Raw genomic sequence first — 17,342 nt, 5'->3', positions numbered from 1 at the left:
CCAGTACAACATTCTCAATACCAATATCCCAAGTGTCCCTCCTCCCCACCCCACACCAGCCTGTACTCTAGACAGGCTTTCTACTTCCCTCATTCAGTAACATTTTGTTATGATAGTTCTCAGGGTAATTATTTCTGTGACTGCACCCACCAATCTCTGTGGTGAGCTTCATGTCAGGAGCTGGACCCTCCAGCCCTCCTCTCTTTTGTCTCTGAGAATCATTACACAAATGTTTTTTTATTTTTCTCAAAACCCATAGATTAGTGAGACCATTCTGTCTTTATCTCTCTCCCTCTGACTTATTTCGCTCAGCATAATAGATTCCATATATATCCATGACCATTTTCATTTTTATATTTGAATTAACTACTACTTAAAAGGCATGTATTTTAGTTTTATAATCACTTATAGCTGTTGTCAAAGAGCGATACTTTTTGTTTTTGTTTTTGGGCCACACCCGGTGATGCTCAGGGGTTACTCCTGACTATGCACTCAGAAATTGCTCCTGGCTTGGGGGACCATGTGGGATACCTGGGATCAAACCGTGTCCTGGGTTGGCCGCTTACAAGGCAAAATGCCTTACCACTGTGCTATCACTCCAGCCCAAAGAACACTACTTTTAAGGCCTTGAAAAATGTTGGTGGCCATATAATCTGTTAGACTTATCAAAAAATTAATTCAAGCTTTATTAAGTTTAATTCTCAATTACAGTATATATATTTAAGTTGTACAGCTTGATGATTCATTGTGAAATGCTCACCACAATCCAGCTAAGTAAGCAACCTATTGCCTCACACAGCTTCCATTTTCTTTGATGGAGAGATAACAAAGTTTGATTTCTCAGCAAATTTCATGTACCCATATTTTTAGGTGTTCATCAGAGAACAGGGGCTTGAAGATCCTGTTCCTTAGTTTTACTTTTTTTCATTTTAATTTAAAAGTTCTTCATAGTTGAGTTTCAGACATACAGTGAATCAAAGCCAATCCCACCACCAATGTTCACCTCCCTCCAGCAAGTGCATTCAAGTGCATCCCCTAATGCCTCCCTCTACCCCCCTAGTCTGCCAGTATAACAGACCCATCTCTACTTATGCCATAAAAAGTTTTGATCCTTGTAAATATTCTAATATCAGCAATTAAAAACAAAATTCAGAAAGTTCTTGAATATGGGGCCACAGAGATAGTAAGGAATGACCTTGCACACAGCTGACTGGTTTCAGTTTCTTTTTTTTTATCTAATATTTTAATATCTTTATTTAAACACTGTGATAACAAACATAACTATAGTTGGATTTCAGACACAAAAAGAACACCTCCCCTTTACCAATACAACATTCCCCCCATCTTCAATGCTCCCTATCTCCCTCTTCCCACAAGCCCTGCCTGTATTTGAGGCAGGCATTCTACTTCTCTCACCTATTAAAATTGCCATGATAGTTGTTAGTGTAGTTATTTCCCTAACTGCACTCTTTGTGGTGAGCTTCATATTGTGAGCCAGTCCTTCCAGCTCATCTCTGTTGTATCTGGTGGTTAATATAATAATGTCCTTAGTTTTTCTTAAAACCCATAAATGAGTGAGACTGTTCTGTGTCTATCTCTCTCCTGCCGACTTATTTCACTCAGCATAATAGATTCCATGTATATCCATGTATAGGAAAATTTCATGACTTCATCTTTTCTGAGTGCTGCATAATATTCCATTGTATATAAGTAACGCAGTTTCTTTAGCCATTCTTCTGTTGAAGGGCATATGAATTGTTTCCAGAGTCTGGCTATTGTAAATAGTGCTGCAATGAATATAGGTGTGAGGAAGGGATTTTTGAATTGTATTTTTTTGTTCCTAGGGTATACCCCTATGAGTGATATAGCTGGATCATATGGAAGCTCAATTTCCAGTTTTTTGAGGAATCTCCATATTGTTTTCCATAAAGACTGGACTAAATGGCATTTCCAACAGAGAATGAGAGTTCCTTTCTCTCCACATCCCCGCCAGTACTGATTGTTCTTGGTCTTTGTGATGTGTGCCAGTCTCTGTGGTGTGAGATGGTACCTCATTGTTGTTTTGATTTGCATCTCCCTGACGATTAGTGATGAGGAACATTTTTTCATGTGTCTTTTGGCCCTTTGTATTTCTTATTTGAGGAAGTGTCTGTTCATTTCTTCTCCCCATTTTTTGATGGGGTTAGATGTATTTTGCTTGTTAAGTTCTGTTAGTACCCTGTATATTTTGGATATTAGCCCCTTATCTGATGAGTATTGGGTGAATAGTTTCTCCCATTCTGTGGGTGGCTTTTGTATCCTAGGCACTATTTCTTTTGAGATGCAGAAGCTTCTCAGCTTAATATAGTTGACTGGGTTCAATTTCTTTTTTTTTTTTTTTTTTGTTTTGTTTTCTGTTTTTTGTTTTTTCGGGCCACACCCATTTGTTGCTCAGAGATTACTCCTGGCTAAGCACTCAGAAATTGCCCCCGGTTTGGGGGGACCATACAGGACGCCGGGGGATCAAACCGTGGTCCTTCCTTGGCTAGCGCTTGCAAGGCAGACACCTTACCTCTAGCGCCACCTCGCCAGCCCCTGGGTTCAATTTCTAGCATCCCAGTTGATCCATAAGTATCAACAGTAGTGATTCAATGAGTGTATAGCCAGGATTAACTCCTGAGCATAGCTGAATGTGGCCAACCACCCTCCCTAACTGAAGAGAAAAAGTCATTGAATTGTTTCAGTGTATTTCATTATAAATTGCTGAGAAAAAGCGAGTCATATTCAAAGTTGATCCAAGTGATATAACTCAAGGACCTTAGTTTTAGGACCTTATTTTTATTGTCTTTTGGTTTAAAGCTTCAGTTTTTAAGAATCTACTAATGAGGTTAAGTGAGCTTTTGCATTGTATAGCAATATATATGGCCAAATCTAAATTTAAATTAGTTGGTAATGTTGGAGACTATTGAAATTATTAGGTTGAATTAAAAAGTCTTATTGACCAAATTCATCAAATGATTGGTATAATCACCTTGTGAGATATTATTGAACCATATTATTAGAATTTTCCCAAATCATATGAATACTCTGATATAATAATACTCATTTAGCTGAGACAAAAAGAATATTGATATAATGATAAATTAATACTTAAATAAATAGAAGCCCACTTTGATGCCTTCAATTTGTAAACACATTTTTGGGGAAGATCAGAATCAAAGTGAGAGTTCTTAAGAAACAAAATAGTAGGGAAGCACATTTGAATATTCTAAACTGTTCTCCAACTTTAAAATGTTAGATATATTTTAAAATATGTTCTCAATATAAAGGTTGATGACTTGGCCATTTCCATGACATTGTCCCAATTTGTCTTACTTTTTTCAAAGCCTTAAACATTGGAGGCTGAGTTAATTTCTTTGATATTATTAGATTGAGACTCATTAGGGAAAAATGAATATTTAGATTTGAGGATTAGAATGAGACTTTGTACATACAAACTATTACAATTCTATTACTATTCTTGATTTGAAAATATGGTGAATTTTAAAGATGTATAAATCTATAGACTGATTATATAGTCATGCTTATCATTCATAAAATGTAATAGTTATTTGTCTTGTACTAAATGACTGTTAGCTAACAACATGTATAGAGTTCATTGTTGTATATGTTATGCGTAATAATTGTTGAAAGCATTTTATGTTATAAAACTTATAATTAATATTTTTGATGTAGAAAGAAAGTAAACATTTTTAGACTTAACTCATTTTCATTGTCTGTAGATGTAATGTGAAAAATTGTTTTCTGTTCTTACGACTACAGGAAGTATATGTGCCTCATTTCTTACCCAGAGCTACCAGCTACCAGTTCTTGATACAATGTTTATAAGGAAGAAATATCGAGGCAAAGAATTTGGGCTTCATATACTGGAGGACTTTGTTGATTCTTTTACAGAAGAGGCACTTGGCTTGAGGTATCCACTGTCCTCTCTCATGTACACAGGTAAATGGGTTGTTAAAGATGTTGAACTTGTTCTTAGTATCAGTTTTGACTTGAATTTTTTGCAGATATTTATGTTTATTTATTTATTTATTTACTTGGGATTTAGGCCACATACCACCATGCTCATGGACTATTCCTGGTTCTATGCTCAAGAATGACCCCTAATGGTAGTCAGGGACCATTTATGGCAGGGGTCTCAAACTCAATTTACCTGGGGGGCCGCAGGAGGCAAAGTCAGGGTGAGGAAGGGCCACATAAGGGATTTCTCAATTTACCTGGGGGCCACAGGAGGCAAAGTCGGTGTGAGGCAGGGCTGCATAAGGGATTTCACACACACAAAAAAAGGGACAGCGGGCAGGAGCAGCGGAAATGACGTCTGTGCTAGGCACAAAGTATTTGCGATTTTTATTGCGATTATTCGGTAAGTAAATAATCGTGAATACTGCGATATTTGAAGGGCGACCGCGGGCCACAGAATGTTGTATGGAGGGCCGCAAACGGCCCGCAGGTCGTGAGTTTGAAACCCCCAATTTATGGTATCTGGGACTAAATCAAATGTATGCAAAACAGACACTTGAACCCTCTTATTTTCTTTCTAGTACAGTAATTTTCTCTTTAAAGACAAAGCACTTATTTCCATTTTTTATTAGTTGGTCATGTTAAACTTTAATTTGGGATTTTTGCTCTTTTTTTTTTTTTTTTTTTTGTTTTTGGGTCACACTCAGCAGCGCTCAGGGGCTACTCCTGGCTCTACGCTCAGAAATCGCCTCCAGCAGGCTGGGGGACTATATGGGATGCCGGGATTTGATCCACCGTCCTTCTGCACGCAAGGCAAACACCCTACCGCTGTGCTATCTCTCTGGCCCCCATAAATGAGACTCTTTATAAGCTTCCTCGGTTTCTTCAAAGCTGGTCTTTGCATTTTTTATATCAAGGTTCTATTAGTTTCATTAAGGGTACAGGGTCACTTGTTTTTCATCTTTTTTGTTTACTTTTATTTTGGGATCAAAAATGGTAGTACTGAGGACTTACTCCAGGCTCTTCACTCAGGAACTACTCTTGGTAGTCCACAAGGGACCATATGGAATAACGGGGATCAAACTCAGGTTGACCACATGCAAAGCAAGTGTCCTACCCTCTGTATAATCACTCTGGCTTTCTTCTTTATGTTTTCTAAAACAATATTTATCATTTCTCAAAAATTATAAATGTATTTTCCAGCTTGCAAGCAGTACTTTGAAAAATATCCAGGAGACCATGAACTTCTCTGGGAAGTTGAAGGTGTTGGACACTGGTACCAGAGAAAACCAGTCAGCAGGGCATTACAGAGAGAAACTCTTAAAATTAAAGGTAAGTATATTTTCAGTTTGGGGGCTGGAGATATAGTATGAGGGTAAAGTACCAGGAATGAACCTTGATCAGAGTCAGTTGTAGTACCATGATTAACTCCTAAGCACTGCCAGATAGGACCTCTAAATTCTCACATGCCCAAAAAAACATTTTTTTTTTTTCAGTTTAAACACAAATTCATCTATGTCAGCTTGTGATACTGACCCAGGTCTTCAAAAGACTATAAAGAGATTAATATAAATAAAAATATCAAAAAAAATGTCTAAGGGCTGAGCACATGCTCTATATGCAGAAGTTCTGGGTTCAGTCATTGGCAAGGTATGGTTTCAGGAGTACAGAGCCAGAAGTTGCTCTCTAGCATCATTGGTTGTTGCCAAAAAGAAAAGAAAGAAAACCAGTATTTTAGGATGATTGTGTCTTACTTTTCAGATACAACCAGACATGATTACTCTAGTAGCAGAACTTCTATTTAAGCTTGAATTCTCTATAACACTTGGATTAGTAGTAAATGGGGGGAAGGGACTCCAGTAGTCCAATAGAGTGTAATAATCCAGTGGGAATAAATCCAGGTGATAAATACAGAATACTATAAAGTATAGAATAGGCATCAGAAAATAAAAGGTAATTGTATATGGAACTCACTCCAAAGTAGATACAGATTTTTTTGTTTAGTTTTTTTTTTTTTTTTTTTGCTTTTGGGGTATACCCAGTGGGGTGCTTAGGGGTTACTCATGGCTCTGTGCTCAGAAATCATTTCTGGCAGGCTCAGGGACCATATGGGATGCTGGAATCAAACCCAGGTCAGCCTGCATGCAAAGCAGGCTGTGTTATCGCTTCAGCCTCTTGATATAGTTTTAAAAGACTTAATATATAGGGTTTCATTTTACAAACTGTTGGTGAACAGGATATCCTGCCCCTTGATTTTCCACCCTTTCTGTTTTCAGGGCTTTTGTGAAAACCAGTATATATATTATTACAATTACTAATTTAGTTACAATTTTTGAAATTCTTCTCTGTACAGCCATTTCTCAAAATGAAGCTAAAAGAACTATATCTGGAAATTATGGTCTTGCTGCATGTGTTTCAGAATATGAAGCAAAAAACGAAGACAATCAATCTAGTGAGATGCAATTAACTGTAAGTACATTGTATGTTTATTGTAGGAAATACTATATTTTATTTCTTTAATGTAGACTCACTGTTATTTTAGTTTTTCTTACAGGTTATTGAACAAACTTGAATAATTTCTACTGTGATAGTTTTTTTTACATCCTCTGATACTTGGTCACTGGGGACTTAATAAATGATTTTAATATAGTTACTATCTGTCAGGAGAATAGTAGTAGTAATAAGTATTTTGAAAAAAGCACTATAGAGAAAAGTTTCTGTAATAGCAAATATACTTTCAAATAACTACTACAATTTTATATGTTTGTATATATAATATATATTATAAAGCATATATCTATTTTACCATATAGGATCAGACGGGATTCTGGGGATTAAATCTGAGTTGGCTGCATGCAAGGCAAATTCCTTACCCATTGAACATACCATTAACAGACAAGTGTCTTTAGAATTATTTGTTCTTATTTCCCATTTTAATTAGCTTGCTAATTGACTATAATATAGAGTCAACATTTTGAAATGTTTTGAAGTATAATATAAATAATTCAAGAAATCTAAATCTATACTACAGATTGATAGATTTATGCTGAATTGGACGGGAAAGAGTAAGAAGTCATTTGCAGGGATGGGGGACTGAAGCGATAGCACGGTAGGATGGCTATTTGCATTACATATGGCCGACCTGGGTTTAATCCCTGGCAGTCCATATGGTCATCGGAACCTGCCAGGAGTGATTACTGAGTGCAGAGCTAGGAGTAACCTCTGAGCACCACCGGGTATGGTCCCTAAACAATAAAATAAAGTCACTTATGACCCAGGTTTATGGCCAAATATCTGATCTTTAAAATTGTCCTTAGATAGGATCCATTTTAAGAGTTTAGTTCAGGATAAAATGGGTATGAATTTGGTTGGAACATTCATTGGGAAGCTGTTTCGTTGAGACTAGAGCTTTGGAAATTTGAAAAGTACTTAAATTTGGTTTTTGGTTTCATCAGCAAATAGATATTGAAGTGGGTTGTAGAGGAAATCATACAGGGAGAGGGAGAGCTTGTGGTCTGTGAAGGAAGAGTAGTTGAAGACTGAACACTATTACAATGTGTATCACCCTAACATTGTAAATAGTTTGACAAGGTCAGGCTTGGAGTAAATTCAAGCTGTAGCTTCACTTCTATGAAGCTATAACATATCCTTTTTATCGTAAGTAGGTTTTTTTTCAATTCAGAATTCTATTTGGAGAAATGTTTTTTAACACTTTTTTTCTTTGAGGGGCTAGGACATAGTAGGTAAGTCACTTGTTTTGCACACAGCTAACCTAGGTTCAGATCCCAGCATTTTCTTTTTTTTTTTTTTTTTTGGTTTTTGGGCCACACCCGGAGTTGCTCAGGGGTTATTCCTGGCTATCTGCTCAGAAATAGCTCCTGGCAGGCACGGGGGACCATATGGGACACCGGGATTCGAACCAACCACCTTTGGTCCTGGATCGGCTGCTTGCAAGGTAAACGCCGCTGTGCTATCTCTCCGGGCCCAGATCCCAGCATTTTCATATGGTACCTCTAGTCTTCCAGGACAGGAGAAACCTCTGAGCACTGCCAAGTGTGACCCAGAAACCAAAACCAAAACCAAACGCAAAATAAAATGTTTTTCTTTGATACTATGAATAAAAGAGACCCAGAGGGAGAAAAGAGACCCAGAGGGAGAAAAATTTATCTAAATCTTTGAGTGTTAACCTGTAATTTGTTTTTAGATTGGTTCTCTAAAAGATGCCTTTGAAAGCACGTCAGAAGGTAAGAAATCCAGCTGATATGTCATGTGAGAAACTTAAATCGTGTGTGTGTGTGTGTGTGTGTGTGTTAAGTCAAACTGTTCATCTCGAACATCTTTGATGTGTTCTTAAGTTACAGCCACCACTGATTTTGCTCTTTGATCAGAGTTAGCTTTTAAGCTTCTCTTTTCTTTCTTCCTTTACTTGTAACTAGGAACTGTACTATCTTGTTTAGCTATAAATGGGAATGCTGAAACACTGTTTAAAGAAAGATGCTGACATTGTTTGATAGCCTGGTGTATGTGAGAGAAGGGAAGTATATAATGGTGGGGAAATATATGTAAACTAGCAGAGTTCTTGTATGATATATGTATGTTAACAGGCAATCATTTAAATACGTAATTCATAGCAGTTTTGCTGTTATTTCTCAGGTCATGTTAAAACACCTGTTTCCACTCGTACACGAAGTTGTCACCTAAAGCGGCCAAAGATTGGAAAACGGTTTCTGGATTCTGAATTTAATTCTAAAGGTCAAGATGCAAAAACTTCCCAGACTTCACCTACAGTTTCAGCAAACAAGTAAATTATTATTTATTTTACTCATTGCTTTTATTCTTAATTTCCAAATTATCATTTAGCATTAGAGACTTACTATTTTATTGTGTAGCAAATGATATCGATGCAGGAATTTGTATTAGAATTTTACACGATAAATTGTGCATACTGAATAGTGGGCAGAGACACTATGAAGGAGTATCAGGAAAAAGTACAAGTATGAGATTGGAATAAACTTGCCATTTAATGTTTTGCCATTTGATGTCTGCAAACTAGAAGAATGTTCAAATGATTATATTCTCCAACATCATTAATGCCAGTCATTTGAAAGTGAAAGTCACAAAACAATTCTTTCCTTTGAAAATAAATTGTCTATTGGAAAAATCTGTCCCAACTTCCTTTTGTACAAATTATTCCATTTGCTACCTGAAAGGTTGACTCCAGTTTTATGTTTGAAATAGGTATATTTTTAAAACCTGATTGATTGATTGATTGGTTTGGGGGCCATACCCAGCAGTGCTCGGGTTACTCCTGGCTTTGCACCTAGAAATCACCCCTGACAGACTGGGGGACCATATGGGATGCCGGGAATCAAACCAGGGTCAGCCACAAGTAAGGCAAATGCCCTACCACTGTGCTATATCTGTGGCCCTGAAATAGCAATTTTTGAGGAAAAATTGCCACAGAGTTTTTAAAAAAAAGGTACTTGCTAAACAATAGTTTCCACTCTAGTTTTATACTATCTCAGGTATAGATTAGCTCTTTTAATATGAAAGTTTATATATCTGAGGACATAATGAAGATGAATAAAATTTGACAAATCTTTTTTTTTTTCTTTTTTTGTTTCTTTTTGGGGGTCACACCTGGCTGCGCTCAGGGGTTACTCCTGGCTCCACGCTCAGAAATCACTCCTGGCAGGCTCGGGGGACCATATGGGATGCTGGGATTCGAACCAATGACCTTCTGTATGAAAGGCAAATGCCTTACCTCCATGCTATCTCTCTGGCTCCGAAATTTGACAAATCTTATGTCAGTTATGTTTAACCACATCTGGGAGAGAATAGTTAAAAGATTTTGGTCTCAATGTTTACTTGTATTATTTAATGTATTAAAATCTTGAATAAAGTGTGAAAGTGGCACATGTATACTGGTTGATGTCTTTCTTAGTATGTTATGTATACTATTCTCAAGTTTTCTGTAACCTCAACCATTTGTAGAACTTAGTCATTGTTTAATAGTTTCTAGACATTTAATATGTATATTCCATTTGCTAAGGGAATCATTTTATCAGAAGGAATGAAAAAAAGAGCCATTAATACAAATAAAATTAGACAAGCACTCTGCCCACTATTATCTCTTCAGCCCCTGGATTCTGCTACATTTTTTGTTTATTTTGTGGCCACACCCAACTGTTTTCAGGGATTACTCCCAGCTTTGACCTCACTTCTGGAGTGGTTAGGAGACCATATGGGGTGCTGGGAATCAAACCCAAGTCAACTGATGTAAGGCAAGTGCCCTACCTCTCATACTATCTCTAAAGTTCCTCGGCTACATTTTTTTGTTGTTGTTGTTTGTTGTTTTGGGGCCACACCTCATAGTGCTCTGGCATTATTCTAGTTCTGGTCTCAAAAATCACACCTAGCAGATTCAGGGGACCATATGGCATCCTGGGGAACCCAGGTCAGTAGCATGCAAGGCAAATGCCCTGCCCACTGTACTATGGCTCCAGTACCCTCCTCAGCTACTTTTTGAAAAAGAAAAAAAAAAGTTTTTTTAATTGAATCACTGAAGTACAAAATTTTTCATAATTTCTGGAGTACAATATTCTAATACCAGTCACTTCACCAATGTCCTCTTTCTTCCACAAATATCTTCAGTTTCCTTTTGTTTGTTTTTGTTTTGGGGCAACATTGGTGCTCAGGGGTTATTCCTGGCTCTGTGCTCAGCAATAACTCCTGGCAGTTTTGGGGCCATATAGGATGCCGAGGATCAACTCTCATTGGCCACGTGCAATGCAAACACTCTACCCTTCCCAGATGGGTTAGTGCTCTATCTCCCCTTTTTCTTTTTAAAGGACATTTGAGATTAAAGGAGATATTACGTATTATGTCAGTGCTGGGTCAAAAGTTGTAAATTGGATTTTCCCAGATAAACTGTTACAAATATTCATTGACTAGAATAAGACACAATGAAGTACAGAATAGAGGGGTTTTGCTTTTTTGTTTTGGTTTTGGTTTGGTTTTGGGGTCACACCCGGCAGCACTCAGGGACTACTCCTGGCTCTACACTCAGAAATCATTCCTGGCAAGCTCAGGGGACCATATGGGATGCCAGGATTCTGCATTCAAGGCAAATGCCCTACTGCTGTGCTATCTCTTCAGCCCCCTAGAATTGAGTTTTAACTTACTTGATTGAGAAGATGGTGATGCCATTAATCAAAGTAGCTTATGCAGCTGGAGAGAAGAAACTTGATAGAAATGTGTGGTATAAAAAAAAAAGTGTGTAGATTTTGTCTGGTAGAGCAAGTAAGGATGGTTTTCTTTTGTTTTCTAGATTAGAACTTACTGCTCACACATCAGAGAGTTCAGAAGAATTTGTAGAAGAATTCCAAGAGAATGTCATTGAATTTGAGGATGAAGGCATCAGTAAAGATTCGGGGAGAACACCAGAAACCCAATCACACCTGGAGAAGCAAGCAGATGAAAAGGTACAAATCCTATTAAATAATGAGTGAAAGTAGAGTCAGCGTTACCTTTCTTAATCATACATTGTTAGAAATATGTAATATAATATTTGCCCTTAGTAGAAACTGTCTTAAGCATGCATCTTTAAATGAGGTCAGACACTAGTTTGGGAAGAGAATACAATTAAAAATGTGTTCTGCATATCAAACAGAATTTATTTAAATTTTTTATATTCAGGAAAGAAGAGTGTTTTTTTTTCAGTAAGTTGTTTTTAAAAGGTAAAATAATTTCACATGACACAAAGTATGTGAATATGAGATTTACCTTTATAAAAATAAGTAAATGGACTAGAAAGATAGTATAGGGACTAAGGGTGCTTGCATTATACCTTGGTTTGAATTTCCAGCACTACATCTGTTCTCCAGAGTGCTATTAGTAGTGATCCCTGAGCACACCGGGTGTGGTCCAGCCCTCCACCCAATACACAAAATTTACAATTAGGGGCGGAGCAGTGGCGCAAGTGGTAGGGTGTTTGCCTTGCATGCACTAACCTAGGACGGACCTCGGTTCGATCCCCTGGCATCCCATATGGTCCCCCAAGCCAGTAGTGATTTCTGAGCGCATAGCCAGGAGTAACTCCTGAGCGTCAAATGGGTGTGGCCCATAAAGAAAAAAAAAGTTAGTTAGATTCTGTATACTAAATGTGAGCTGTTTCATCTAAGGATTAATGAGCACTTGTTCTCCTGGATCATTAGTGATACCTCCATTCAATTCCAGTGACTTGCTCTCCATTATTCAAGGTTATTTTGATAGTCCTCTGGCTTCTGAACACATCTCTATTTTGGGTTTTATTTATTTATTTATTTATTTATTTATTTATTTATTTATTTATTTATTTATTTATTTAGTTGCCTTTTTTTCTGCCTTTTCTCCTTTATTGTGAACATTCTAGAAAACTTAGGCTTTTACTTTCTGTTTTCTGTAGTAAATGCATCCAAATTGCATGCTCAGCTGCCCTTTTTCTGGTAGTGACCAGTAACTCCAGACTTCTGACCTGTGTGCTTAGCTTGTCTTCTTAGTCTGATCCTGCTTTCTGTCCTCAAACCCAGAGCACGAAGGACTGAGTTTTTGTAGTTGCAGATTAATTTTAATTACCAAAACAACAAAACAAACAAACAAAAAACCCCACAAAACCTTTCTTTATATGATTTTTTTTTCATTATTTCTTTCATGAGTTTTATTATAATTCCCTTTGTAATATAATCTATTCAGTATACTGTGTGGCCAATTTTTCTAGGTCTCAGATATCAGTAGGACCATAGTGGTAGGTGAAATGGAGCTTATATATACATAGATATGAAGCTATACTCCCCAAATTCATGTAGTATTGTAAATCAGTGGTGGACTGACATTTTAATTTTTAGAAAAACCCAGTATTTTCATATACCTTTGAAATACCTTCCTTATATAATTTTAGAGGTCCTGTGTTACACTGCCAAATCTATTTCTGAGACTGTGTATGAATAATTTTTTTAACATTTATCTGCTAATAATACAGTGATTACTGCTCTGAAATTATGAGACTCACTTGGAATAAATAGAAATATTAGACATTACCTGTCGGGTTCCAGTGATTTTGTTCATGTATTCTTTGCACTCCCTTTGTAGTTCTGCAGTTCTGTTTATTTTATTTTTTTGGTCACGCCCAGTGACACTCAGGGGTTACTCCTGGTTATGTGCTCAGAAATCACTCCTGGCTCAGGGGACCATGTAGAATGCCAGGGATCGAACCAAGGTCTGTCCTGGATCCGCTGTGTTCAAGGCAAACATTCTACAGCTGTGCTGTTGCTCTGGCCCTGCAGTTCTGTTTAGAGAGCAGTTGGGTGCTTCATGGGCCAGAGGGGACTATCTTTTCCCACAAGCCAACTGTAGTCCTGGGACCCATCTTGGTCTGAGCTGCACACTGTGTAGTATATTTCCCATACTTCTGGTCTCTGACCTGTCCCAGACCAACACTCACTGTGTCTGTCTGTCTCTCTCTCTCTTACATACAGTATTAAATATTAATGTTTTATAACTTAATAAGCATTAGAAGCAGAGTTTCAGAGATAGGACATTTGCTATTAGATTTCTTTTTTATATTTTATGTATTGTAAGGAGAAGAATGGTTCCAAACTGACCTGGACAGTGAGGTAGCAGAGATTTGGAGCTCTCTTTTCTCAACAGAATTGTACCCAAATTCAACTTCTCACTGAACTTCCTGGGACCCAGAGATTCCAAGCTGAACAGCTGGTATTCCAATTCTCTAGAGAGCTGATACCAAATCTAGGTGCTCTCTGGTGCCTTTTTACTCAGAATATTCCTCCCACATTTACCTTATTCTCTCTTAAGTCTTAGACCTATACTTTATCTACAGAGCATTCTGATGCTGTTCTGTTTCTTCAAGAAAGGAACAAGCGAGGTTTCTTTTTTTTTTTTTTTTTTTTTGGTTTTTGGGCCACACCCTGTGACGCTCAGGGGTTACTCCTGGCTATGCCCTCAGAAGTTGCTCCTGGCTTCTTGGGGGACCATATGGGACACCGGGGGATCGAACCGCGGTCCGTCCTAGGCTAGCGCAGGCAAGGCAGGCACCTTACCTCCAGCGCCACCGCCCGGCCCCACAAGCGAGGTTTCTAAGGGTAATTTTTTTCCACTGAGCTGGCCTTTCAGGGTTCTCCTTTTTTCTCATTTGACTATTCCTTAACTTATGCTACAAATTTTAGATCCTACAAATCTTGTTCTCTTGGTGGTAGAAAGTGGATTGTATTTTGAGTCCTGGTGCATGGCAGGTAAGGACTGAGAACGAGTCACCTTGCTTGGAATGTAAGGCAGTTTGTAGTTGTGCTCTGGTTGACTTTGGTCTCCTTGATGGTTTAGGAATCTGAATCAGAGCCTCTGAATGGTGAGGTCATGGATGATACGCTAAAGACTTCTTCACTTATAACAGAGGAGGAAGACTCTGCTAGTGAAGTTTTAGATGAAGAGCTAAAATTGCAGTCTTTAAATTCCAATGAAGATTCTACAAATCTTGTTCCCACAGTGGTAGAATCTTCAAAACCTGACTCTGTTGCACAGGATAAGGTAAGAGGCAGGGGAGAACCTGATTTTTTGTTTGTTTTTTGGGGCCACACCCGGTGACGCTCTGGAGTTACACCTGGCTATGCGCTCAGAAATTGCTCCTGGCTTGGGGGACCATATGGGACACTGGGGGATCAAATCGTGGTTTGTCCTAGGTTAGTGCATGATGCAAGGCAAGCATTCTACTGCTTATGCCACCACTCCGGACCCAGAAACTGATTTTTTTTAATAGTAAAAGAAAGGGGGGGGGGGGGGAAGACAGCACACATATTTTTCTTCCCCTTTAACATATATAATCTTTCAGGGGGAAAGATGATTTTTTTTTTTTGAGCCTTCCATGTTGGGTCTAGCAAGTCTGGGAGAAACTTCTTGATGCCCTCAGCCAGCCAAGCTGGCTAAGGTTAAGTGTTGGGGCCCCAGAATGTGCTGCTGAGGCTTCCAGAGTATACTTGGTGGTGCTCAGAGAGTTGTGCAGTGACTAGGATTGAATTTGGGTCCCTGCAGATACTCCTGACCCAAGCTTATCCCAAACCCCTTTCAGGAAAAATGTTCACAGTAATTTGGTGTTTTAAGAAAATGTATTTAGGAGCCATAGAGCTTTATAGGGTGAAGGTACTTGATTGTGTGTTTGACTTTTTTATGATCCCTAGCACTGTAAGACCCTCTCAGCCCCCAAGCACTTTCAGTAGCAAGTGCTGAAGACAGAGCCAGGAGTGGCCCACAAAAACAAACACTGCTGTGCCCCTTAACCCCACCCCCCAAAAAAAGTAAAAAAGAAAAAAGAAAATGACTCAGTAAAATTACATAAACCTTGTTCAGTTGTCTGACATATTTAGGAAAACACTTCGAAAAATGAGTAAAAGCAACCATTTACCAAACATTTGAATTCCTTGTGCTTACATAGTCTATAGTCAATATAATTATATTTTGCCTTAAGTAATCAGGCAGTAGGGGGGAAAACATGGTGTTGTATTTTAAAAAAGTATATTTAAAAAGGGTGTTTTTGTTTATTGACCATATCTGGTGGTGCTCAGATGTTTACTCCTGACTCACGCCTGGCAGGTTCTGGGGACCATATGAGATGCCAGGGATCGAACTTGTTGGGTTGGTCATGTGCAAAGCAAATGCCCTACCTATTATGCTGTCACTTGGTCCTCAGAAATTAAAATTTTTTTCTCTCCCCCCCCTGAAATTTAAAAATTTTAACATTATATTATAAAATATAGTGGAGCCAGAGTGATAGTACCACAGGCATGTGACCAACCTGGATATGATCCCTGGCACCTTATATGGCACCCTGAGCATCACTAGGAGTGAACTCTGACCACCAGATGAGGTCCCAAGGCAAAAATTCGATATTATATAGCATCATACTAATAAATCACAAATAAATCATGTGTTACCTCACTTATCATGTAATAAAAAATAGACTTAATGGGTGGAACAGTGTTATGTCCTTAAGAACTCCTGGCAATAGTAACATCAAGAAACTATTAACTTTGAATTAATTTCTTTTAAATGTCTTGTTTTTTATTTGGGGGTCATATCTGGCAATGCTCAGGGCTTACATCTGGCTCTGCACTCAGGCATCAATCCTGGTGATGCTCTGGGGGTCCTTATTGGGTGCCAGATCAAACCCAGTTCGGCTGCATGCAAGGCATATGCCCTACCTTCTGTACTATGGCTCTAATCTGAATCAAAGATTTAAAAATCTTGATATGAAGTCAAAAATGTTTTTAGTATATAGAAACATTGTTATTATCTTTTAAAATAAAAACCACATGTATCAGAAGCAGGAGATAATTTTTAAGAAACTGAGTTGTGTTCAGAGTATGATTAGCAGAAGTAATAAGTACAAACTCCTTTCAATTGCAGTTTCCTGACCTTGCCTATTAGTATTTTAGGATCACCTATGTAAGAACCTATCGGAATAGTTTATATGTTCACCAGGTGTCTTATTTTCAGGCCTCACATATAACTGATTCAGAAATGTTGCTAGATGAAGGCCCTGCCGAAGAAAAGGGGCACACTGAAGATAAAACACCAGTAATCTCCAGAAAGAAAGCCCATTTTGGGAGTTCAGACAGCGCCACTTCTATCCCAAATGAAGAACGACCTGACAGTGGCTTTCCAAGCTCTGTGATCCCTGAATTTTCCGAAGAACCAGTCTCTGAAAATTTACCACTCAAGAACACGTCGTCTTTGGAAGAGCAAGGTGAGGAGGGCGTGCCTGAGCCCCAGGAAACACCAACTACTCTTGCTCAGAGTTCTTTGATAGAGGTTGAACTGGAAGATGTGCCATTTTCACAGAATGCAGGACAGAAAAATCAGTCTGAGGAACAGTCTGAAGCTTCCTCTGAGCAGCTGGATCAGTTCACACCATCCGCAGAAAAAAATGTGGATAGCAGCTCAGAGGAAATAGAAGTGGAAGTGCCCGTTGTAGACAGGCGAAATTTAAGAAGAAAGGCCAAAGGGCACAAAGGACCTGCTAAGAAGAAAGCCAAGCTGATCTGAATGGAAAATACATACAATAAATCTTTGTAACATTATTGTTGTTTTTAAAATATGGCAATTAATAAATACGCATGGGGCACAGGACAAAAAGTTCCAGAATTTCAATTGAACTTATTTATGATACAGTTTTCTCCTCTTCCCCTAGGGCCTAGGAGATACCTAGGAGATACCATTCTTTTTTTCAGGCTATTTTGTGTAAATACAATTTTTTAATTTTTATTAGCCATGTTTCAATTTTGGGAAACCAGATC

The 17,342-nt window shown here is 38.2% G+C and overlaps 1 protein-coding gene across 2 annotated transcripts in view; it reads left to right on the top strand.

Annotated features, from left to right (window-relative positions):
- The window catches only part of FAM169A (family with sequence similarity 169 member A), a 40,811-nt gene extending 23,630 nt beyond the window's left edge, over nt 1-17,181 (top strand). For both annotated transcript variants that reach the window (XM_049768767.1, XM_049768766.1), the window contains exons 6-13: nt 3,802-3,981; nt 5,203-5,331; nt 6,353-6,468; nt 8,204-8,243; nt 8,653-8,800; nt 11,330-11,483; nt 14,377-14,580; nt 16,543-17,181. In XM_049768767.1, coding sequence (XP_049624724.1) covers nt 3,802-3,981; nt 5,203-5,331; nt 6,353-6,468; nt 8,204-8,243; nt 8,653-8,800; nt 11,330-11,483; nt 14,377-14,580; nt 16,543-17,091 — 1,520 coding nt within the window. In that variant the 3' untranslated portion in view covers nt 17,092-17,181. The remainder of the gene's footprint in view (nt 1-3,801; nt 3,982-5,202; nt 5,332-6,352; nt 6,469-8,203; nt 8,244-8,652; nt 8,801-11,329; nt 11,484-14,376; nt 14,581-16,542) is intronic.
- The last annotated feature ends 161 nt before the right edge of the window (nt 17,182-17,342 follow it).

The sequence above is a fragment of the Suncus etruscus genome, chromosome 2 (assembly GCF_024139225.1).
Source record: "Suncus etruscus isolate mSunEtr1 chromosome 2, mSunEtr1.pri.cur, whole genome shotgun sequence".
Taxonomy (NCBI): domain Eukaryota; kingdom Metazoa; phylum Chordata; class Mammalia; order Eulipotyphla; family Soricidae; genus Suncus; species Suncus etruscus.
Note: the sequence above shows the minus strand (reverse complement) of the source record. Positions and strands in the feature narration are given on the sequence as shown.